This window comes from Conger conger, chromosome 18 (genome assembly GCF_963514075.1).
Source record: "Conger conger chromosome 18, fConCon1.1, whole genome shotgun sequence".
NCBI classification, from domain to species: domain Eukaryota; kingdom Metazoa; phylum Chordata; class Actinopteri; order Anguilliformes; family Congridae; genus Conger; species Conger conger.
The window spans coordinates 2,237,590-2,264,028 of record NC_083777.1 but is presented as its reverse complement, the minus strand read 5'-3'; the positions used below and the strand labels follow the sequence as shown (position 1 = coordinate 2,264,028).

General features: G+C 45.5%; 1 protein-coding gene across 1 annotated transcript in view; it reads right to left on the bottom strand.

Annotated features, from left to right (window-relative positions):
• Positions 1-26,439, bottom strand: part of adgrb3 (adhesion G protein-coupled receptor B3) — a 232,618-nt gene that overhangs the window by 10,852 nt on the left and 195,327 nt on the right. Inside the window, 8 exon segments of the mRNA XM_061227768.1 lie at positions 2,691-2,730; positions 4,884-4,979; positions 5,370-5,541; positions 6,858-6,956; positions 8,062-8,147; positions 14,872-14,938; positions 16,621-16,690; positions 20,313-20,463. Coding sequence (XP_061083752.1) covers positions 2,691-2,730; positions 4,884-4,979; positions 5,370-5,541; positions 6,858-6,956; positions 8,062-8,147; positions 14,872-14,938; positions 16,621-16,690; positions 20,313-20,463 — 781 coding nt within the window.

Below are 26,439 nucleotides of genomic sequence, written 5' to 3'. Positions count from 1 at the left end.
CTTATATAGGTAAACAGATATTCACAAAGCAGTGTAAAATTCATTTTATTCCAGGAGTTTTATGAGCAGTTGGAGGACACAGCGAATATCACGGTGGTGCAAGCCCAACGTCTGCTTGGGAACACTGGTGGCTGTGTTGGAAATGTGTCAGCTCTGGAGTGCCGTGATGCCATGAAAAGGATGGCATCAGGCAGTTTCGGTAATTACTGCTGTTGACTAAGAGCGATCGGAGCACTCTTCACAGGCAATTTTCCTGTAGAACCTGTTTGGTTCATGAGTTTATTTGCGGTGCTGAAGAAAAATTCATATTTCTGCCAAGGCAAAAGGGAAAAAAATGATATTTCTGGCGAGAGATTCAAAATTAATTTCAATATCCTTTGGTGCTTTTTATACATTAAATATCGTCTTTCACTCTGCAAACTGGGCAAACTTGTCATCAATAATAAGGTGTGAAAGAAGGCATATTTGATGCATTACAGCAATGATATAAACGCTAATTCTGCAGAATAACAAGACCGTCTTCAAACTAAATTGATTTAGTAAACACCTCAGCTCTTTTCTTTTGACTTTTCCTTCCTTTTACCAGTTATCTCCCGCATCACATCCTCCCCTCCTGATCAACTGCCTGATCATCGCAATGGACCAATCATATGCCGCTAACACACAAAGGTCACAGGACATACGCAGCTGGCCCGAGGTGCCCCCCCGGGAGACACTACAACCGATTACGTGCCACCTTATACCACGGTCGACACTGAGATGACAGGACTGGGACCTGGACCTTGGGATGCGTCCATACACAGCAACCAACCTGTCTTAACCAGCACTCTCCCACAGTGCTCAGTTAGCCAGATAACTGCACAGAGTAAAACCCAGAACAGCCCTTTTTACAGTTCCAGATTTGGGTGGACTGGGTTTTGCTCAGTTATCTGGCTAACTCAGTCATCCTGCTTTGTGGAACAGGCCCCAGCCCACCCAGAAAATGCTGGATATGCTTATTTGGATCTCATTTCTGGTCCTGACCTCAACACAAGACAGACCCAAAGACTTGTGCTCAAGACTAAGAGTGCAATGTACTAGCTTTGACATTGCTGTTAAAGGGCACTGAATATTCTGAATCACTGTCACCACAGAATTACAGGCACTTATAGTCTTAAATAGCACGTGCAACTCAAGCTCTCCGACTGAGTGGTTAGGCTTTACAAAAAAGAAACTATCTTTTTTTAATCCATCCCAAAGATTCTGTCTGACTTCCCTGTACCCACAACCACCTGCTTTATTTGATTGGAATCTGAGTTCCTATCACACGCAGTCAAACTCTGGACACAATTTACCGACAGTCGATGCTCCGAAGATTAGAAGATAAAACCCTCAATTAAGTCATTTACCTGAGTGAGCTTTTGGAATACTTAAACAGATACTTAAACAGATGGTTCTGTCCACCTTGCCCTGCCTATCATTGTCACCAGAGCAACACACACACACACACACACACACACACACACACTCCTATTTTTAACCAACGTCTTTCTTTCAGCAGAGAATACTAAGAAATATATTACGTTGCAACTAGATCTTGACACAAAATAATTAAAGTGGAAGAGCAATTTGAGGTTTAAGCAATTACACTAATGCATTGAAAAACCCAACCCCAACTCTAAATCTTAATACCTCACCCCCCCCCCCCCCATACTATAATAAATCCCATCTTGAATAAATCCAAGGCCTAAAAAATAAACAGAAAGCCACACCCCGGCCTATTGAAGATACACAGTCAAACTTGGGATGGGTCCAGGGCACTACCCAGGGTGTTATTGTGCAGATGGCTTTGACTTGCTGTTCAAAATGTACCTGTGTGAGACAGGTAGCTTCAGCTATATAACTCAACCAGACACCTTCCATTCATCTCATCTGACAAAGGTGAAGGTAACAGGTAACTAGGGTCTCCTTAGAAACACAGATATAAATGAGAATGCTACACTTAAAGAAATAGTTCCAGTAGGAACACTGTGGTTCCATAGGAGGGCCCGATCTATCTAAAGGGTTCTCTGTCAGGCAAAACCGTTCTCGACATGCAAATTCACACTTCTCCGTCACTTCACTTTAAATGCCATTTACCCTCAGCAAGGCTAAGCCCAGGTTCCAGAACATTCTCAACTACGAGTGCAGTAATCACTTTGGACTTCATTATCAAAATTAACATTTGGAAGTGGGCAATATACCACCAGAGCAGATTAAACAGCCATTAACACCTAACACAGCACACAGGCAACATGCCAATAAGTCCTTATAGTTAAATACACACATCTCAATGCACTTTACACAGATGGTGGCATTTCACTCAAATATGTCATTTTCCTTATTTTGTGCAGAACAATGGACTTGGAAGAAAAAGAAACATCAGAAACGCACAGTATTGACTGCCAATATGCCAGCTCAAAGGGTTTGGCTTTGAACACAGGGAGCATCAGAGATACTGGCTCTGGAAAGCGTGAAACCGGGAGTGAAATTACAGTGGTTTTTCTTACATTGTTTTTGGAGAGCACTTGTTTTGCAGTGGAGGAAGTCTCCCAGGAATTGCTTATCCCCTTACACAAAGCCAGCATTCTCACCCTGTTTCAGAGCCTTTTGGGCCCGAGCAAAGCTAAAGCAATTAGCACCTCATTAATGAGAAACCATCTGTTCCTTACCTGATCGACAGGCGATGTCCACGTCTTTTTCAAAGTCCGTCTGTTGGGGGAAAGTGTTACGGTCAGAACACAGCTGGCAGTTTCTCTGTGAACACACACACACACACACACACACACACAAAGAAACACACACACACACACACACATTCACACACACACTCACACAGAAACACACACACACACACACACACATACACACAGAAACACACACACAGACATTCACACACACACTCACACAGAAACACACACACACACACACAGAAACACACACACACACATTCACACACACACTCACACAGAAACACACACACACATACACACACTCTCTCTCTCACACATACACACAGACGCGTGCTCTCTCCCACACACACACACACGCCCTCTCTCTCTCATACACACACACACACACACTCTCTCTCTCTCTCTCACACACACACACACACACTCTCTCTCTCACACATACACACAGACGCGTGCTCTCTCCCACACACACACACACGCCCTCTCTCTCTCATACACACACACACACGCCCTCTCTCTCACACACACACACGCCCTCTCTCTCTCACACACACACATACACACACACTCACACACACCCTCTCTCTCTCACACACACACACACTCACACACACACACACACCCTATCTCTCTCTCACACACACACACCCTCTCCCTCTCTCACACACATACACACCCTCTCTCTCTATCTCACACACACACACACTCACACACACACACACACACACACACACACACACACAAAGCAATGCATCTCCCCCTGCATAGGTCCCACGGGCCTCTTTCCCCTTAAATGAAACATGTTCCTCGGGGTCTTCCCCGGGTGCCTGGATTACTTCTCTGTTCCTTTCATTTTTCCAAGAGGGATTATGGGAATTCTGAAACACTTCCCGGTCACAGCGCTTTGATTTCCGACGCTGTGTTATAGCGACGCATCAATTAAAGCTGCTTATAAAAGTGCCATGGCAGCACTCTAGCCTCACTGCGCTACAATGGTGCCACTAGAAAATGATTAGCACAAGCCCTAGATCCATGGCGAATGTGTAATTCCGCTCCAGTGAAAGATGTCCATCAAAGAGACATTAGAATACAAATAGAGGACGATAATCGTTATAAACCGGCGAAGACTCGACAGATGAAGAGGCCGGCTTGGCGTTTCAAAAGGCCAGTTAGCGAGCGTTAGCGTTAGCGTCACGGCTCGGGCCCACAGACGATAAGACGGGCGGCGGACGCAATGACCCACTTCGTTCAGACGGCTTTTCAGACCCGGGCTGAGGAACCCCAATGACAGCCGCTGTCGTTTGTCACGGAGAGAGAGAGAGAGAGAGAGAGAGAGAGAGAGAGCACAGTACTCGCGGCGCGTAATTACACTTTAACCAGAGTGCTCCTGGGAAAATGCGCAACCATGAGCCTTTCCCCCCAGAGGAACCGGATTAGATTCAATCAAAAGGAAGTGATGAATTGGGTAAAAGGCGAGAGAGCCAGAGCAAGGTCGAAAGACGACGTAACGCACGGCCGCATCATTAATAACGGACATTACGCTGAGCATGCTGAACGGTTAAATCCTACTATTTATAGGCTAATGAGTCACGAGGGGACGTGAACTGAGGAGAACATCACACGCATCCATTTCTTCAATTTTAAGATAGATGTTTGTCCAGGAAAATCATGTGAGAAGGACGCGGACGTAGTCCAGTTTTTACATTTAAACGCTCTGCTTCCGTTTAAAATAAAAGTGCATCAGTCCGCATTCCTCTCAGGCATATACTCGTTCTTCTTGAAGGTCTTTTTATTTCCAACACTGAGAGAGAAATCTGTTTATGGCTAGGCCAAAGCTTTCATCACATAAGACTCATGGAAGCCCAAAGGAATAGCTGTAAATATCACAGATGAAGGTACAGTAGATTTAGATACTCCCACTCTATACTTCAGATTTATAATATAAAATGTCATTTTGCGTTCTTCCTCAATAATATTAGTAATATGTAGTTGTGGAGTCTTAATTAGGATAGGGGATAGGTTACATGGCTTATTCTAAAAGTAACTTGGTGGCTGGTGCTTGGAGCCAGCCTGTACAACGACCCGCCCCTAAACACAGCACCCACCATGATCTGAGCGTGCCCATTGGGGAACCAGCCTGTACAACGACCCGCCCCTAAACACAGCACCCACCATGATCTGAGCGTGCCCATTGGGGAATGTCCCTGTGGCGTCAGAGCTGATTGGATCCTGGCAGTTTCTCAGTCGACATCTGAAGGCATCCTGCACCTAATCAACAACAAAGGGCCAAGTCATGTCTGGGTGCCCAGCCAAGCTCAATGCACCGGGGCTGAATAATTTCACCTCTATGATTTCCAGAAAAGATAAAAATTTTGTTGGTCATGTAAAAAAATAGTCTGGTTGTATGATTTTTTTGGGGTTTTCACTCTGCGGTTTCTATTTACTGCATGCTAGCTGTAACAATCCAAAGGTTTATGGCCAGAGAAAAAAGATGCAGTCCTGTCAGATGACACTTAAATAACGGTAGGCTATGTTCACATTGCGCGGGAGACCGAATCCAATAGAGTGAAAAGCTGGATTTACAAGGGCCCAGTGGTTATGAGTGACAGATTACAGGCGGTTTTATAAAAGACGCGGCACTCTGGCTCTCTGCCCTACCTCTCTCCTCAGGACACAGTGGACCATGACGATGACGAATCCTTGCAGCGAATCGAAGACGGCGAAGAGTATCTGAAAGAGTATCGAGCGCTTGTCCGTCATGGCCAGAACTGCTGACATCCACGTGAGCGCTAGCAGAGGCAACACCACACAGGAACTCCACAGTGAAGCCCTGAGAGAGAGAGAGAGAGGGAGGGAGAGAGAGAGAGAGAGAGAGAGAGAGAGGGCGAGAGAGAGAGAGAGAGAGAGAGAGAGAGAGAGAGAGAGAGAGGGAGAGAGACAGAGAGAGGGCGAGAGAGAGAGAGAGAGAGAGAGGGAGAGAGGGGATGAGGGAGAGAGAGAGGGAGAGAGGGAGAGAGAGAGAGAGAGAGGGAGAGAGAGAGAGAGAGAGAGAAAGAGAGAGAGAGGGCGAGAGAGAGAGAGAGAGAAGGAGAGAGAGCAGAAGAGAGAGGATGAGGGAGAGAGAGAGGGAGAGAGGGATAGAGAGAGAAGAGAAAGAGAGGGCGAGGGAGAGAGAGGGTGAGAGAGAAAGAGAGATTATGTCCTTCCACAAAAAAGAAGCATTCCACCACACATTTCATAACCCCACCGTTTTGCTTCTTCATGCAAAGCTACTTGTGAGTGTAATTTGAGCTGTAGGTGATGTAGGTGATGCCTGGAGCACTCAGAAGTTGTGACCAGACCTGGGTTTAAATAGCATTTCTTTGATTCAAATAGTTTTCGGCATTTGACTAAGCTTGCCTGGCTCTTCCTTGCAGACTAAAATGCACCAGGCATGATCAACAGAGCACGGAAAAGCAGTTGAACCCAAAAGAGATACGATTGGAACCAGGGCCTGGCTGTGACGCGTGATGGGTGGGCACATTCCATGCAACAATGGCGGAATAAAACATGACACAAGCACTGCGCGACTCTTTCGGCCAGAGTCCGCCCACGACCTGCTCACCTCCACGATCTGCTCAGGGTCCTTGCGCACCTCTGTTGCCTAGTGACGTATCGAGACACGTCACATTCTGATTGCTGGAGAACTTCTCAAGCACACATTCAAGAAACGCTGTTTGTGAAAATCATTTTGTTTGCTTGCTGGTCTCGGGTAAGGTCCTAGCAGTGTATCCACTAATTACAGGCAACTATTTTGCCAGAACATGAAATGAATACTTTAGGTGGTTATGATGCCACCCTTGCAGCACTTCCGATGCAAGCAGAGCACTCTGTATCGCTGTACTAGTGTACAGCCAATCAAAATGTGACACGTCACGATACGTCACTCGGCACCAGAGACATGCCAGGACCCCGAGCAGACAGTTTAGGCGAGCACACCGTAGACCGACACCCGCTTTAACAGGAAGTGGAGATTTTTGTGATGGGAATGAAACGCAGGGGGCCCAGCTAATCTTTGCGCCCCCTCTCCGGGCACAGGGGAGACGGACAGAGTCTGGCATGCAGCATGGTCCGATGGGCTCGGTGGAGGCATCGCGGGGCACTTACATGGCGTTGCTGGCCGTGGTTGCTGATAATGCGGTTGTGGACACAACGCCACATTTGGCACATTTTAAGGTTAATCCTGTATGGGGCTCGGTCATGGGCCTGCAGAACAGCGCACAACAACACAAAAAAGGGTTCATTGCAAAAAAAAAAAAAGCCCTTAGCAAGTGTTTTAGCTTTGTTATGTTACTTAAAATATTTTTTCTTTCTCCCAAGTCGAAACTATCAGCTGGATTTAAGCTACTCTTTTGCTGGATAGTTACATTTTCTTACATCATTGGCAAATATTGAAATTAGTAAAACTGCCTCACCTCATTGGCAAAGTTTGTCTTTTTAGCAAAAAAGTTATAGAAATACTTATTACGTATTACTTATTTGTTATTTAGCTGATGCTTTTATGCAAAGCAACTTGCAGTTGATTAGACTAGGCAGGGTTATGCAGGGTTAAGGGCCTAACAGCTGTCCGGATCTTATCGTGGCTACACCGAGGATTGAACCACCAACCTTCCGAGACCCAGTCTTATACTGTACCTTTGCCATGAGGCAACAGGCCACCACTACGATTTAAGATTTTTAAGAGTCTGAATATGACTAAAATACTTCTGACTCATTTTTAGTATTTTGCAGTGTGGAAGAGCGTCATCCGGAGAGGAGCCTCTGTTTGACGCGGTGCAGAGCAGCAGACAAACTGAACCCAACGAGAGGCTGTTAAATATTCCCTTCCTGCGCTCATTCTGCCAGACTGTAACGCCACGTCTCTCAGGGAGTTCTGACCCCCTTTCTGTTTTATTTTTTATATTAATTTTACTACCCCCCGCCCTCCAGCAGGGAGGATCCTCATCTGCATCTACACTATGTGTGTGTGTCACGCGCATGTCTGTGCGTGTCTGCATGTACGGCCACACGTATGCTGGTGTGTACTGCACAGTATGTATGTGGTGAATGCGTGTGCGTATGTACGTGGTGAATGCGTGTGCATGTGCGTATGTACGTGGTGAATGCGTGTACGTATGTACGTGGTGAATGCGTGTGCGTGTACGTATGTACGTTTGGGCATCCTTGAGTCTGTTCATGCACGTGTCTGCGGTGGGAGGAAAGAGAGAGAGGGAGAAGAGAAGGAGAGAGGAGGGGGAGAGCGGGAGACAGAGGGAGGAAGGGAGAGGGAGAGGGAAAGATGGATGATGGCACTGCAGGGATGAGTATTTACCCTGCTCTGTGTTTCAGCTTCTTGTCAAGAATTCCATCTCTGGATACCAGTTTATTGAACACCAAGATGCCGATCACCATGTTGACCTGCAAAAGGGAGGGAGATTTTCAACCATAGTGCAGTATTAGCAGACTCTCTTTAACAGGACACCACGCCCGTTTTGACACACACTGACTGGCTGGACAGGCCAGCATTAGAGTGAATGACGTCCACAGTACTGATACAAGAAACAAAAACAACAGCAACAACCACAACAACAACAAAAACAAAAACTACAATTACAATAATAACAATAATAACAATAATAATAATAATAATAATAATAGCAGCAACAAAAACAACAAGAATAATAACAATAATACTAATAAAAACAGCAACAACAAAAACAGCAGCAACAACAATAATAATAATAATAATAATAATAATCATCATCATCATCATCATCATCGTCATCGTCATGAAGAATGACTTGCATTGCACCATTTGAATGAAATGTACATTAATGCAAAATGTAATGGGAGACATTATCAATAAATAAGTCGTATTCAATACTGCTACTGCTATTTGAAACATCTCTTTTACAAAACCTAACGGACGCCCGGCTCCCCCTCATGCTGGTGTTTACAGCGCAGAGAGGCTGTCTGCCGCAGCTCTCTCCCGGCTCTATCCCCGGATGACTGTGAGGAGGGTAATCTGCGTGAAACCGGCTTACAAATCAACGCTGCCGCACTATGACTCCGCTGGCTCGGAGAGTCACACAGCCCGTTTCATCAGCCTATCCACGTCTGATCCAAAGACGCCCTCCCACTGCACTGACGTGCTCGCCTCCGGACCGAAAGTGCGAGTGCTTTTGTGTTTCTGCGAGTCTGTGCCTTTTTGTGTGTGTCCCTGCTGAAAACACTGCTCAAGCTAGGTTTTGAAACAACTGGTAGCTGGTTGACCAGTTCAGACCAGCTCCACACTCAACATGGTTTGACCAGCTCAAGCTAGTGTTTGAAACAGCGGGTAGCTGGTCATAGCTGGATTTCACACCAGGGGTCTGTTCATGCATTTGTTTGCCTAGGCTGGAAATGTAGTGATCTAAATGGGAAAAGTGAAGCTGTGCTCTGTAACATGGAGGCAGAGTGAAGCTGTGCTCTGTAACATGGAGGCAGAGTGAAGCTGTGCTCTGTAACATGGAGGCAGAGTGAAGCTGTGCTCTGTAACATGGAGGCAGAGTGAAGCTGTGCTCTGTAACATGGAGGCAGAGTGAAGCTGTGCTCTGTAACATGGAGGCAGAGTGAAGCTGTGCTCTGTAACATGGAGGCAGAGTGAAGCTGTGCTCTGTAACATGGAGGCAGAGTGAAGCTGTGCTCTGTAACATGGAGGCAGGGAGCTGAAGCACCATCGATGTGGCGTTTCATCACGCCTGCCCCCCCACACACACTCATGCCCACTGAAGGCCCCCACACACACCCTCATGCCCACTGAAGGCCCCCCACACACCCTCATGCCCACTGAAGGCCCCCCACACCCTCATGCCCACTGAAGGCTCCCCACACCCTCATGCCCACTGAAGGCCCCACACACCCTCATGCCCACTGAAGGCCCCCCACACACACTCATACCCACTGAAGGCCCCCCAGGGACAGCTTTCCTTGACCTGACATTTTATTATTTTCAAAAAATAAAATTCCTCTCCTTCTCATCTCCGGCGAATCGCACTGCGAACATCTCCCCAGTTGCTGGGCAACCACGTTTCAGCAGCCACCGCACCCTGTCAGACAGCCGTGGGTTGGCCGCAAACGCACTACACGCTGCATTCTGTTCTTCTGACTGCCCTGGAGGAGCGTTAAAAAAAGGAGCCAGTCGTTTCTTAGAAGCAAACCTGCTAGAAAAAAGAAAACTGCTCAAGCTAGGTTTTGAAACTGCTGGTAGCTGGTTGACCAGTTCATACCAGCAACACACTCAACACGGTTTGACCAGGTCAAGCTATGTTTTCAAACAGCTGTTAGCTGGTCATGTAAAAGTAGTCATAGCTGGACACCTCCTGGTTTCCTTTGCCTGAGTCCTTTCCTTGCTTCCTTTGCCTGAGTCCTTACCTCACTCGTAGCCTCACACTTTGGAGGACGCACGGAAAGGAAGCGAGAACGGAGGAGTCGAGGAATCGTGCTTCAGGCAAACAGAACATCCTCGCTCCTTCAAGTGTCGGTTTGAAGCCACGTCAATTTCAGACGTGACAGAGGGGGAGAGGTGGATCCACAGGTTGAGGATTTATCCCACGCGCTCTGAAAAAATATTTCTGCAAAGGATGGACTCATGCCTCCTTGTTCAATCATGATTCAGGAGCCTCCTACAGCAGCTCCCGAATGAACGTTTATCAGGATGGCATGTCCTTAAACATTTCCGGGTCAGTCAATGAACGAGGAGATGAGGAAGGATTAAATAAACGACAGGAATGAGCCCCTAGTCTAGGACTTGCCCAGGATGCTGTGTAGTGTGCCCTTTTGCTGCCTTGACCACTCCCATTGACATTACCCGATCCCATTTGCCAGCCTGTCCATCATCCGGGAATTAAAGCTCCCCGCCCAATAACAATCTGGAACCAGGAGTGTTCGGCCATTAGTATTCTTATTATTAGTTGCAAGAATTGATTCCATGGAGATGTTGTTGCTTCCACTCTTAGAAATCCTCATAAAATAGTACAAACTTTCTTTAAAATACAAGCAGTTATGTTGCGTATGGTTTCCTGGCTGCTAACCATGTGGATTGTGAGACCGTCTACAAGATTTTATACTTAAATAGTAATTGATTGCATTAACGAGTGCAACAGTTTCCATTGTCTAGAGCTTGGAACCTAATTAGGCAGCGCATCATCATTCTTCTTGTTAGTACATGAATACAATTTTTAAAACAATCAGGAGAAGCTTGTTAGTGGAAAATACAAGAGTGCTATAAGTTTATAACAGGCATTGATTTGACCAAACAGGACTTTGCTTAAAAACTTGCCTTATCATGAGAAATTGTAATGACTGGTTCTGGTACTAAGTTCACCAATTGAAAACATTGCTAAGGCCTCGTACACAGCAGCACTAAAACCAGCTTCAAAAACCTTAAAACCGTCAAACCCACATGATCAGGGGTTTCAAAAATGTTTTAGTTTAAACCCCCTCGGAGGTAGGACCGACAATGTTTTGAAACTAAAACCAATAGTGTGTACATAAGATTTCCCTTCATCAGAACCTGTGAAGTTTTCTAAGCTTAGCCTACAATCATCTGACATCCCTCAATTTTCAGAGCTATCGCAATACTTTTCACTGAAACACTAGTCATTCTGACAATGGACGCCTACGTAGCAACTTTTCTAAGGACTGACGCCCTGTGACAACAAAACTGAAATGACACATTGTCCTTCTAGCTGTGCTTGTCAGCCATCTTTTATGAAGATGGGAAAACTGTTGATGGAGGACAAAGCGCCTTCGCTGTTGGGTCTGTTGACGGGGCTTTTCAGTGTCAGAAGTGTTTCTTCTTGAGGAATGTCAAGCGAACAATTTATCCCTCTCACATTAGCACGTTAGCATTCAAATTAGGGCCAGCGAGCTCATGAGGCAGAAGTGGTTGATACATGCTCTTGAATAAAGAAAAGGGACATACAGACATACAGAGAGCAAACAACACATAGCCAAGCTAAATGGACAGAACTCTGGGGCATGAATAATAGCTTTTACTAACACTGCGGAATGCACTGAGTCATGTAAAAAAAATGCTATGCACGATTTGAGGCCTATAATTATGGCTAGAATGGCTGCAACAGGCGTCCATATTGAATTTGAAACTGAGTGATTATTGGGGCTCGTTTCACTGACAAAGGCAGCTCAGAATGACGTTGTTACATAAGTCTGTTTCTATAGTGATGTCAACATGTAATTCTGAGGGAAAGATAGGGGTGTGTGTGTGTGTTTCAGGACTAATTTTCATGTATTAACTTGAAGACACGGCAAGACAGATCAGTTGATACTGAGTTGATAGTAGTTGCTACTGCTGCTACTACTACTACTACTACTGCTACTGCTGCTACTACTGCTACTACTACTACTACTACTACTACTACTGCTGCTACTACTACTACTACTGCTACTGCTGCTGCTACTACTGCTACTACTACTACTGCTGCTGCTACTACTGCTGCTACTGCTGCTACTGCTGCTACTACTACTACTGCTGCTACTACTACTACTACTACTAATAATTAAAGAGGTTGTTGGGGCAAAAGATGCTCGGTGATCCTTTCTCATTTTAAGGTTTCTTGTTCCTCTGATTTATTTATTTATTTCCTTTCTCACCACACATTCCCGCAGTTTCCCTGGTGGGCGTGAAAGGCAGGGCGTTGAGGTTTCGAGCAAGCCCTTTCTCGGAAAATCAACATTCTCAAATATTAACACCCAAACAAGAGGAGGTGTCAAGGCTGCGCTGAGAGAGTGAAAGAGAGAGAGAGAAAGAGAAAGAGAGAGAGAGAAAGAGAAAGAGAGAGAGAGAGAATGGGAGAGAGAGAGAGAGAGCGTTTCCTGCAGTGTAAGTCGAGCCTCCTCATCTCCTCTCCTCAGAATGCATGCCATCTGGCACATTATTAGCCTGCGACGGCGCGGTTTCTCCTGCATAACGGGGAGACAGGGCTCTGTGATAAACACTATTCTGAGGTTTCGATCACACTGTCTTCAGCCTGTGAAGTGAATACCAGGGTGTGAGTTCCCTCCTGGAAGTGTGAAGAGTTGGTGCTGTTGCTGGGGTAGAGTCTGGTCTCGCTGTTTCTTCTCTCAACTTCCATCATTACACCACAGATTTTACCCAGGTTTCCCCTCTGACAATCACATCCAATCACACGTCAGAGACAGTCACACCCAATCACACGTCAGAGACAATCATACCAATCACATGTCAGAGACAGTCACACCCAATCACATGTCAGAGACAATCACACCAATCACACGTCAGAGACAATCATACCCAATCATGTCAGACCATTGAAATCAACACCAGATAACTAACTGACATCTCACACTCAACCATTTTAAAGCAGAGCTGTTCCTCACCCATCTGAGATCTTTCTGTTACCTTACAGCAGTGACTCTGCACCTTTGTTTATCCTCAAGCTTCCCCCAGGAGACGTGATAACCTGTCTGGCTGTCATCATCGTGACTCCATCCGTACACACTCCAGTTCAGCTAATCAGGCATATTCCATTCCATTTAACCCCATAAAAAGCATAAAAGTGATTTCCGCCTTTATGCTCTCGAATCCGGCATTCCAGTACAATGGATAGCATTTAAAAGCGTATGATAACAGTCATTATTTTCCGTCTACTTTAACTTCCCAAATTATACATCAAGAGTTCAGTGATGCAAAGTGCTTCGCAAACTGTTTGATTTTGCATTTTCACATCTATATATCAAACAAACTGTCTTTCCTGCATTGTATTTTATTTTTACAAATAGTGTGAAGACCCCTTTGACGAACTGTGCTTGTGCTTAGACTGCGCTGTATTTCCAGAGGGAAGTATGAATCATTTTAATGTAATGCCTGCTTTCAGTGATAATAAGAAACTTGATAAGGAATAATTGCGTCAGCTACTTCCACTTCATATCCGTTCAGTTCAGCGATTACTCTGGAACTCTGAAGTTTGTTTCACTCAGGTTCTACTGTACTGATAATGACTTGTTACTCCTATTTGTCCTTAGCCGACTTCATTTTGCTAGACATTATTTTCCTCTCTTTTTTCTCTCAAATTTAAAATCAACCAAGTCCGGACTCTAAATCTGCTATCACATGACAAGTATCAAGCACTGCATTCAACGCCAAGCAAGGCAGTGACTAAACATAGGACAAATCAAGCACAGCCAGTTGTTGTCATCCATCCAGGAAGCCGTTAGCCGTAACACGCCACAGCAAAGTACGATAGTAGTAGTTCTGATCAGGTTAGCTTAATACTTTCCTGCAGGGCCACAAGTGCATTTCTGCAAATGGTGACTCAGGGCGCCTTTGTTGACGTAACGCATGCTAAAACAAGCTAACTTTGTAATACTTGCAAACGTAAGCTAATTTTGTAATACTTGATAACACAAGCTAACTTCAAAGTACTTGCTAAGACAAGCTAACTTTGTAATACTTGCTAACACAAGCTAACTTTGTGACACATGCTAACACAAGCTTGGGGCGACATTGGCTCAGGTGGTAAGAGCAGTCATCTGGCAGTCGGAGGGTTGCCGGTTCAATTCCGCCCTGGGCGTGTCGAAGTGTCCCTGAGCAAAAACCTAACCCCTAAATGCTCCTGCGAGCTGGTTGGTGCTTTGCATGGTAGCCAATCACAGTTGGTGTGTGAGTGTGTGTATGACTGGGTGAATGAGAAGCATCAATTGTACAGTGCTTTGGATAAAGGTGCTATATAAATTTACCATTTACAAGCTAACTTTGTGACACATGCTAACTTTGTGACACATGCTAACACAAGCTAACTTTGTGACACATGCTAACACAAGCTAACTTTGTGACACATGCTAACACAAGCTAACTTTGTGACACATGCTAACACAAGCTAACTTTGTGTCACATGCTAACAAAGCTAACTTTGTGTCACATGCTAACACAGGCTAACTTGGTGTCACATGCTAACACAAGCTAAAATGCTGGGGCCGCATCTTATATTGCTTCCGACAGTAGCCTACCTGCAGTAAACACAGTTAACCGTCCACAAACAACACTGAGACATGATATGTGAGATGAGGAACAAACGAAATTGAAAGGTTTCTGCCCCGGAGGAGCGACGTGTAAACTCACCAGGACCACGGCTGCGGCAGGCCCAACGAAGGCATACAGCAGACCCCCTTCCAGAGACAGCCAGCAGCTGGAAGCCAAGAGAACGTCAGAGTCCCTTTCACAAAAATTAGCACCCAACATTAAATTAATGGCGCGTGGTGCGTATAGTATACAGATGTACTCGCATCTTGTGTCTAGGGAGCTGGGCCATATGCTCTCGTTCTCTACATACAGTCTGCAAGCGGATAAATTCACTCAGGAGAGCAGAGACAGATATGGAGAGATACAGAGGAGAGGCAGAGATTATGTCTTTCTGCGAAAGCAGAGGCATTCCACAGAGATCAGAGATAAAAAATGAACAGTGATTATTGTTTTTTTCTACCGAAGGGACACAACCCACAAACATGGCTATGGAAACAAAAGCAGAGTAATTTACACTTAAAGTCTCTTCTTGTCTAAGGGTTAAATATCTGTTATTCTCTTTCAGTAATGAACGCGGTTAGAGGTGGTTACCTTTTTGAGACTTGCTTAAATATCTCTTCCTCTTTGGGACAAGTTTAGAGATCTCTTACACACTGCAAAAAAGCCTGTCTTTCGTCTTGTAATGGGATTTTCTATCAAGTAGGAGTTTGTGTTAAGATACTGTACAGTTTCTTAACCCATTGGAAAATCTTGAAATGAGTAATTGCCTATATTTAGTATTTTTAAGGAAATAAATAACTAGAAATATGGTTTTAAGTCTAAATATAAGACGAAAATACTTGTTGAGAAGGACTTATTTTTTGTTACAGTGCAGTTTGCTTCAGTGCTGGAACTGTAATTCTGTCACCATAATAACTGGGCATGATTGACTGGACTACGCAGTAGCAGAACAAGACGTTTTGAGGGTTTCATGTAAGAATTCATTCCTGGCATCCCTGAGGACACCATTTTGTTATTTTCACCTGGACACAGAAGATGGTCCCCTCTGAGAACAGGGCAGCTTGTAACAGCATTAATGGGATTACTGTACTGTTTTATATTATCAGCACCTTCAACACCAAAGCAGAAAAACGCCCAGCTAGCAGGAACAATGCCACATTGTGTCCTACGCAGACGTGCTGAGTATAGCGAATGTGTTCGATTGATTAAAAATCACAATAGGTAATGAATCATGGATGCCCATCAAGGATGCCAAAAAGAGAGAGTAAGAGAGAGAGAGAGAGAGAGAGAGAGAGAGCAAGAAAGTGTGTTGCAGTGGGAGACTTACTAATGTCAGTCTGGTTAAATGATTTATATATTCTGATCTACCATGGTCTACTCTACACATTTATATATGTTCCCTTCATCTTTTTTTGTGTGTCCTTAATTATTGTTCAATGTTACACATTCATTGTTGCACAAACATGTTTGTTTGTATTATGTTTATATTCTGTTTGTTCTATGTTCATGATATACATACAGTAGTGGACACAAATCTGGGGACCCCTGGTCAAAAAAGCATTTTACAATGAATATCTAAGTGAACGGAAGCAAACCTGAGCTCTAAATGGTACAACGTTAAATATGACACATTTCTTCACATTTTAAAGCAAGATTTCTTTTTATTTACATTTTTTACAGTTTCAAAATAAGAATTCACGTTTGCTTTCGATCACGTTCAGATTCACTGTTTCACAATTTTTGCACCCCTCTGTATACATCTTTTCTTTCTTGCCGCTTGCTTTGGCACTATATCTCATCCATGTACACACGACTCCAATAAAGCTTGTGAATTTGAATGTGACTTACTACTGTGGCGTTCCGTAGCCTTTGGCCTTGGTGAACCCCATGGATATGGCGACCACTAAGGCAGGTAGCCCTGCGGAAGAGAGGTTGCCAGGTGGTTAGACAGACGACAAACAGGTAGCATCACCCCCGCATTACCTTTATTCCAAAAGACAAGCACCGCTGGAGCTCATCGACGCGGCGAATGAGATTGCGAGAGCCCTCTAAGTGGTTTACCAGCTAAACCAATCGGGTTTCAGGTCATTAAGCAAAATCTATGAGGTGGATACCACGGAAACGGGGCCGGGGCTGGCGCGGGTTGCGCTTTGCGTTAAGACTCCATATCTGTAATGTCTCTGCAAATCATACACATACCAGGGGCTCAAAGAATGCTCAATACCACCCGCCCGTCCCACCCCGACCAAAACAGGGAAGAAATAAGAGAACACTGGAAGAAATACCTGTCTTAACAAGCGCTTTTATTTTGGATTAAGACTTAAGATCTTATTTTTTTCAGTAGAAAATATTGTTAGTTTGCCTGAAGTGATATTTTCTTACCCCATTGGGCAAATATTGAAATGAGTTCTCAGATTTTTTTTGGTCTCCTTTATCAACAAAAAACATAAACGCAATAGAATACTAGTCATAGAAATAAGATTTTAAGTCTAAATATAAGAAGAATATATTCGACTGGCTTATTTTTTTGTTTTGTGCAGTGAAAACGAGAGAGGAAGCAGAGATATAAATATTCCATGATGGTTGGGAGAATGTCTTCCTCTGTGCCCATGACTGAAAGCTGGGGGCTTTTTCTGGGCGCTTTTGATTTGCGGTCTCTGGTTGACAGGCGGCGTATTGACCGTGGTTATGAGCCGGTCTCCTTCAGTCCTGGCAGTTGTGTGTGGCGAATACCAAGTGCCCTCACAGAGGGGATTTATGGGCCCTGTCAGCCTACAGGAGGCGTGCGGGGGGTGGGGGGCGGACCCCCGGGTCCAGAGAGCTCTTCACCAATCGGCAGAAGTTAATACGCAGCGGTGCATAAATCACTCCTCGCTCACCGCCCACCTCACCCAAGCTCCTCACCCAAGCTCCGCGCCCGTTAGCATAACGGCCACACACGTCCTGACAGGAAAGGGAAGAATCTGACCGGGAATCAGAGCTGGGTTCAAATAGTATTTGTTTTGGATTCAAATACTTTTCTGTATTTGACTAAGCTTGCCTGGTATATTGGAACAAATTAAATTATCCCAAAAGTGTAAACCCCGCCCATTTGCTCCTGCTCGCAGGCTCGAATGCACCAGGCAAAACCAATAGAGCGCAGAAAAGTATTTAAATCCAAAACAAATACTATTTGAACCCAGGTCTGCCGCGAATGCTTTGGACCAGGAGCTGAAGGCTATGTTCAGCCCCAACCGGATTGTTTACAATTTGCATTGCTAAATCTTTGAGTGACGCTCACACGTTGGCCCTCGAGGGACGCGAGACCAGCTGGTTTTTGTTCTTCTGTAGGAGCCTAATTGTATAATTGAACCGTCATTAGCGAGAAAAAATCTGCACCTCCGGTGTATCAGGGACGACGACGACAGCAATTAAAATTTATCTTCGCAAACAGCGCGTCCCCCGTATCTACCCGATTCAAATGTTGCCTTTGTAGACGGTGATTAATTCTGCTTGCGTGGACATGTTGCGTTTCCAGCACCGCAACGTGAAAAGCTTGGGACTGTACAGAACATCTTCAATTAGCATTAGCATCAGACTCTGTCATAACAGTACTGCTGGAAACACTAGGACGGAAATTAAAGTTCACTCGCTGGCTATCTCACTCTAAAACACAACCCAATTAAGTTCCCATTCGGGGTTCGGCACGGACAGGATTTTTAGGGAGAAGCTGGAGGTGGTGGTCATAAGAACAGGCGGTGCATCGGGTGGGCAGGGGAAGAGCGGAGCGCGAGTCCTTCTCTGTGCGACGGAGCCATAACGACACAGTGACTCACTGAAGGACAGAAAAGAAGTCAATGGCAGAAATCTGGCAATGTGGAGACGCTTCCATTCTGCATTCTGTCACTCGCCTTCCGCCTTCTGGGGTGTTACGTAGGTGTAGGACCATGCGAGAAGCCCGTCCTGGAGCGGATGCTGTGCCGTGGAAAATAATAAATAAAAGGGCGAAGCCTGCACGTTGTGCCTCTTGACATAGCAGGTGCTGGATGCTGTATCATGTTGTGTGGGCTCTGTGCTTGGTGCACTGCACCCCTAAGAGGGTACCACGTGTGACGGTGATTTCTCTTTGCCTTGCGCCCTTTCACTCATGGCTTGGAGACAGCAGTATGCAAAATACAAAAATACTCAAATCATTTTGGAGACAGATTTGCCCACACTGTGAACTCAAACTCTCAAGTCTACATGTATTTGGATATATTACCCATCAAACACCCTGTTAAAGGACACATTTCTGCACACACTATATCAATACTGGGAGTCTGTTTTCATTGTTGCATCAATCAAGACTTGAACAAAAGCATCTCTCTTTGCAGGCATGTTGGCGCACTACAGAACATATCCAATACAGAACATTTCTCTTTCTCACTCTCTTCCTCTCTCACCAAAGTGTATGTTTGTCATACTCAGATCTCTGCAGTGACAAACAGGCACTACTCTGTTGCTAGGTAACAGTGAGAAAGAGCTGGAGCTCTGTGTGATCAATTGAAATGTTTCAGAAATATCTGAAGTGCCCGTGTGTGTGTGTGGCCCCCGGCTTCGGCCCTGGTGCAGGCCATAGGCCCTCAAGCTCCAATCCACCATGATTTTTATATTTTATATTAATTTTATTTATTTATTTTTACTTATATTTTATTATTTTAGATTAGATTAGATTGACTTACTTTACAAGTTATTTAGCTGAAGCTTTTATCCAAAGTGATGTACAGTTGATTAGACTAAGCTGGAGGCAATGTGGGGTTAAGGGCCTTGCTCAAGGGCCCACCAGCTGTGCAGATCCTATCGTGACTACACTGGGGGTTGAACCGCCAACCTTGTGGGCCCCAGTCCTCGTCCCAATACCTTAATCACTGGGCTCCAGGCTGCCCCCATGCATTGCCATTGAACTCCAGTACCAGTGCCTTGGTCAAGGGCAATGTGTTCTAAAATTAATTGGCATGTTCGGTGTATTGCCAGGGACAACCCTGTTTAAAAAGGCCAGCTTCGGGAGTGGGGGAGTGTGAAAGAGGGGCCCACTTCCAGACCCTAACCCACCCGCCTGCCCCTGTTCATGATACCCCTTCTCCACCCATGGTGCTGAACGCAGCAAACATTAGCACACTTCAGCCCACGTGGACATCGTGTACATGGTAAATGACAGAAATAGCAGTTATCTTGTTAACATTGAGAACAGACAGCAGAGGCACACACGGAGTACCACAGGAGTGTTTACTCTGTGCTCCCTACTTCAGTCCCCAAATGTGTCCCAAATTCTGTCACATTTTCTCTACATTTGACTGAAGACATCAAAATCAAATGTAGACCATGTTTGGACTATGTCAACTATCACCTTCTTTTACCCAGGGCTTTCACCCAACTTCCTCTTCACCCGGAAGACAACACTGGAGCTGCCCCCCTGCCAGGACCCCCGGGCAGAGAGTACTCACCCCAGCCCAGGACCCCAGGTACTCACCCCAGCCCAGGACCCCAGGTACTCACCCCAGCCCAGGACCCCAGGTACTCACCCCAGCCCAGACACAGGAACCTCTTGCGGATAAGGCGGGTGCGGACCTTCCCCGTGACGGCCATGTAGGACTGCCAGGCCTCCGTCAGCACCCAGCAGAAGGAGGCCAGGAAGAAGAAGTGCAGGAAGGCGGTGGTCATCGTGCACACGCCCTGCAGGGCAGAAAGAGGGGGTCAGTATCATGCACACGCCCTGCAGGGAGGAAAGAGGGGGTCAGTATCGTGGACACGCCCTGCAGGGAGGAAAGAGGGGGTCAGTATCATGCACACGCCCTGCAGGGAGGAAAGAGGGGGTCAGTATCGTGCACACGCCCTGCAGGGAGGAAAGAGGGGGTCAGATTTGCTATCAATGTTTCAAGGGGTTATTTACCCTCTTAAGGCAGGTTATGTCAGACATGGCCATGGATAATACAATTCCCATGTTCATAGCATGCTTATTGTGCTATAGTGCAAGCAATTATATAAAAAACAAAACTTATTTTTCACTGATCAAAATAAAGACGAAGGTGAACCAACAGGCTCCTAATTGGTGAAATTGTGGACACCCGGCCACTAAAACTAATGAATAACCTACATATAATAAATACAATCAGGTGCATCTCTGTGAAACTACATTCAGGTGCAGATCTGTGAAACTACATTCAGGTGCATCTCTGTGAAACTACATTCAGGTGCATCTCTGTGAAACTACATTCAGGTGCAGATCTGTGAAACTACATTCAGGTGCAGTTCTGTGAAACTACATTCAGGTGCAGTTCTGTGAAACTACATTCAGGTGCGTGTCTGTGAAACTACATTCAGGTGGGACATGGGAAATCCTGCTGCTTACAGGATGCCACAGTGTGTGCGCTGAAGTGTGAGGGCTTAATAAGTACAGTCAGACAACACAAAAAGCCTGAATGTGTAAACTGACATTAATAGAGGATCAAGAGGCTTTAGCTCTGAGCTTGAGTGCCCAACTTATACAGTACATTACCGCAGTGGTTTTACAGAAAGATTGCTAAAGCTCACCAAAACAACAGCAGCCACTCCTGAAGCGCACAGCACTCTGCTGGACTGTGCTGACAGTGTAAACATGCCTAATGGAGTCATCACTGGTGGCCATTATGTCTGCTCCATACACATAACACAATGCGTCTCCTTGCACTCAATACATCCATTTATATGCATGGCATGTTGAAAACATGGACATTATTTTGATATCTTATTATGCTGAGGCTATCATGAATGCACCAATACACAGGCGTGCGCGCGCACACATACACACACGCACAGTATGAACAACCATACGCAAATCCAATAATCTCTCCTATTTTTATATTTAAAAAAACAGTTTCTATCCCCAACTGGTACAAACCACCATGAGGAAACTCACCATAGGCCCCCAACCCCACCCCACCCCCCTCTCACACACACACACACTCACACGCACACACACACACACACACACACACACACACACACACACACACACACACACACACACACACACACACACACACACACACACACTCCTCTCCCCCTCCAGTAGAGAAACGGAAAGACCATTACGACTGTACACTGTATGAAATCACAATGATTACTGTCAGTCTGGCATCCATTTGGACACAAAACAAAATTAATTTCACATTCAGGGCAATTAGAGTAAGTTTCTGCCTGCCGTTCCCCAAAGAATTCTCTCCGGGACATAAACTGTGCTCTGATATAGACTCCCCTCGGCCTTGGAGTCTAATTATTGTATGGGTAGCAGACTTCTGCGTTGCATAACTAATGCGTTACGTAAACCTTTCTCTCCCTCACACATACACTGTCATAGTGGGCCCGGCTAACAGATACAGGGAACTGAATATCGCAGCAGTGCTGGCAGAAAACCAGGTGGCAAAAATCAACAGCAAAAATCCAACTGACCAACGGAAGCTGCCAAATGCGATTTCCGCAAAACAAATGCAAAAAATAAATAAACAAATGCAATAAATAAATGAACAAATGGCCATTATGGAATGTGGTCGTTGGGCTTCGGTGGCTAGCAGGCAGCCAGACTGCGTTTGACAGATGACGGTCGACATCAACGGAGTTCCATTAAAAAATAAATGCTGAGGAATGATGCAGCCTGTATTTGGAAGGGCTCCATAGTGGTGAGGAATGTGCTCTGTGACCTACACGGTGTTTGTGTACATCGGCGCAGGACAGCCACAGAAAAGCACAGTCCCGCAGATGGTGTTGTGTTTGTCCCAGAATGCAAGGCTGTCTATCTTCACGGCGCCCAGCACTTTGATTAGAAATTCCGAAAGCACGATTTTCTCCGGCTGAACGGAACATAACTGCTTTTAAAATCTATAACTCAGCAGAAGTCAAAGTTAAAAAAAAGAAAAAAGAAAGTAGCTGACAACGGTTATCTCACATCACAAGAAATATTATGCCGTAAATATTGCTCCTATAAAAAAGGAATATTGGAAATTCACCACGGTTCTCCGTTCGTCGTTTCTGCCGAGCAAAGTACAAACAAAAAAAAACCAACTGCAGCTCTTAGACCTCTACACTCTTACCCAGAATGAGGGGAAGAATTGGTGGGAGAACACAGGAAAAGAGTGCTAGATGGAGTGGGGCTTTCTTTCACGCAGCATACGGCTCAGAGAGAGCAGCGAAGGAGAAGTTCAAACAGACGTCCCGGGGGAAGGAGAGAGAGAGTTCACTGGTGCTTGTGGGACCGTAGACTGCTGGATGTGCTCGCTGCAGGAACCTCTCTTAGATAACACTCTGAAGACCACACTGTGAATGCACCGGCAGCGATTGTTTCATGTTAAGCAGTTTGTCACGGTGAGCTCTTCTGCAGGGACATGTGTCTTTCAGCGCGGCTGCTTCACTGTGGCAAGCACAGGCACTGTCCTTCAGGAGATACGCTGTGTGTATGGGTGGCATCCTGAAACCTATGCTTTTCCACATCTCTCTCTCTACCTCTCTCTCACACACACGCACACACACACCTCACATGCGCACACACACACATGCACACACGCACACACACACACATACCCACACACACATGCACACAGACACACACAGACACATAAGCACACATACCCACACACACATAAATGCGCACGCACCCACAGACAGACACACACAGACACAGGGACACACACACGGACACACACATACACACAGGGACACACACACTCTGACACACACACATGGGCACACACACAGGGACACACACATGCACCCAGACACACACACATACCTCAGATCACATGGCAGGCCCCTGGGCCCTGCTAAGGACTGTGTGCTTACTAAGATGGCGGGGGAGGGAGAGAGGAGGAAGACTAAAATCGTGAGTGCACGCTGCCCTTTAGAAAGGCAATTTGCAGGGAGATGTTGAGCCCACTGTGTCAGTAACCATGGAAACAGAGGAAGGGATGTAGGGACTGCATTGAGCCATTGCAGGGCTGATGAGGGGAGAAAAAAAGGGAGAGCTCTTCCTGGTTACTAAGTTACTAAGGAAACACTCATCCTGGTTCCCAATTTCTGTGCTACTAAAGATTTGCTCTTCCTGGTTACTAAGTTACTAAAGAAGCACTCTTCCTGGTTACTAAGTCACTAAGGAAGTGCCCTTCCAGGTTACTAAGTTCCTATGTTACAAAAGAAGTGCTCTTCCTGGTTACTAAATTACTAAGGAAGTGCTCTTCCTGGTTACTAAATAAACTAAGGAACCACTCTTCCTGGTTACTAAGTTACTAAGGAAGTGCCCTTCCAGGTTACTAAGTTCCTATGTTACTAAGAAGCGCTCTTCCAGGTTACTAAGTTCCTATGTTACAAAAGAAGTGCTCTTCCTGGTTACTAAGTTACTAAGGAACCACTCTTCCTGGTTACTAAGTTACTAAGGAAGTGCCCTTCCAGGTTACTAAGTTCCTATGTTTCTAAGAACCGCTCTTCCAGGTTACTAAGTTCCTATGTTACAAAATAAGTGCTCTTCCTGGTTACTAAATTACTAAGGAAGTGCTCTTCCTGGTTACTAAATGAACTAAGGAACCACTCTTCCTGGTTACTAAGTTACTAAGGAAGTGCCCTTCCAGGTTACTAAGTTCCTATGTTACTAAGAAGCGCTCTTCCAGGTTACTAAGTTCCTATGTTACAAAAGAAGTGCTCTTCCTGGTTACTAAGTTACTAAGGAAGTGCCCTTCCGCGTTACTAAATTCCTACGGAAGTGCTCTTCCGGGTTACTAAGTTACTAAGGAAGTGCTCTTCCTGGTTCCTATGTTACAAAAGAAGTGCTCTTCCTGGTTACTAAGTTCCTATGTTACTAAGGAAGCGCTCTTCCAGGTTACTAAATTCCTATGTTACTAAGGAAGTTACAGTGCTGGTCAACAGCACCCAACCAGAGCAATTCCCAGGATTACACTTCCTGTGTCCAGTTCCAATCCACTGCAGGCTGGTGGAGGGTTGGGGGGGGGGGGGGGGGGTAATGAAATGAGATGACCATGGGCTGGTCAGACCTCTTTCAGCGAGGAGCCATGCTGTCTCAGAGACGAATAAAGCAGCCCATTACTCCTGTAATTTAATCTAGGGCCACCGATACACAGACCTATAACAGACTCACTGCCACTGTTTCAGCATTCAGCCCTCCCTTTCTATTTCAGTCCCAGGGCCAGTTCATTAAATTCAGGATACACAGTGCAGTCCATAAGTATTTGGACAGCGACACATATTTGTGTTATTTTCGGCTGCGTGCGCCAGCAACACCGGGTTTGAAATGAAACAATGAGGTTAAAGTGCAGACTGCCAGCTTGCTGCCAGGATGAGTATGGAACATTTTTTTTGTTGTTAATGTGGTGGAGTGGTTTCAAGACGGGTGCAGGAATCTCACATGCTCTGAATTCGGAAGGGGGGGGGGGAGTGGTAGGGAGGTCTCCTCATTACTGAAATAGTTACTGAAATAATTACTGTGTAGAGGGGAGAGGGATGTGGACGAACAGTGGTTTTTCACTGATAATATAAATGAGGTAAGTGATATTTTTTAAGCATCTGTGCATCTCTGGGCCAGATTTACTAAAGGACTGCCATAGTTTTTCCAACGTTAAAGCAGTTGCTATGAAGTCGCAATATCTACCTGGGATTGAGTAAACGGTCACAACTGGTCAAATCGCTATTTGGATTTAATTTGCGGGGATTGGGTCACTTGAGGAGACAAGGCAGGATAAAATAAGCAGTTGGAATGAAGCCCGTACCGTCAGAATACTCCTCACAGCCACTCAATCATCATTCAGCACCAATGACCTTGACCTGCAACCTTTGAACCTTGAGCCTAACTGACCATGCAGAAATCTCTCAGCCTTTCCAGTCCAGCATACAAAACAGGAACTTGTGAGGTGGACACTAGAGCATTTTCCTCAGGTAGTACTGTGTTGGGTTCCTTCTCAAATGGAAGTAAAGTTTTAAATGTCAGCTTTGATCAATTTTCATCTACCCACACCTCACAAAAAGGAGATAGCATGCAGTAATTAAACACTAAAGCTTCTCTGTTGCTATTTGAAACATCTGCTACTGGTCATTTAAGACATCCATCCATCCATCCATCATCTTAACCCGCTTATCCTGAACAGGGTCGCAGGGGGGCTGGAGCCTATCCCAGCATACATTGGGCGAAAGGCAGGAATAAACCCTGGACAGGTCGCCAGTCCATCGCAGGGCACACACACCATTCACTCACACACTCATACCTATGGGCAATTTAGACTCTCCAATCAGCCTAACGTGCATGTCTTTGGACTGTGGGAGGAAACCGGAGTACCCAGAGGAAACCCACGCAGACACGGGGAGAACATGCAAACTCCACACAGAGAGGCCCCGGCCGACGGGGATTCGAACCCAGGACCTCCTTGCTGTGAGGCGGCAGTGCTACCCACTGCGCCATCCGTGCCGCCCATTTAAGACATGCCTTTCTTTATAAATTAATACAATGAATATTTTTACACAGTGGTGAAAGGCATAGTCTGGGGTTTCAAATTCATCTGTAATTTCATGGTATTCCCTGTCTCCCCATCAATATTTAAGAAAGATACCCCTGGCTGTTGGGTATAAGACGGTTTCCCCATTGCAGAGGGACCTGGGTAAAACAAAAGCACAGCACTT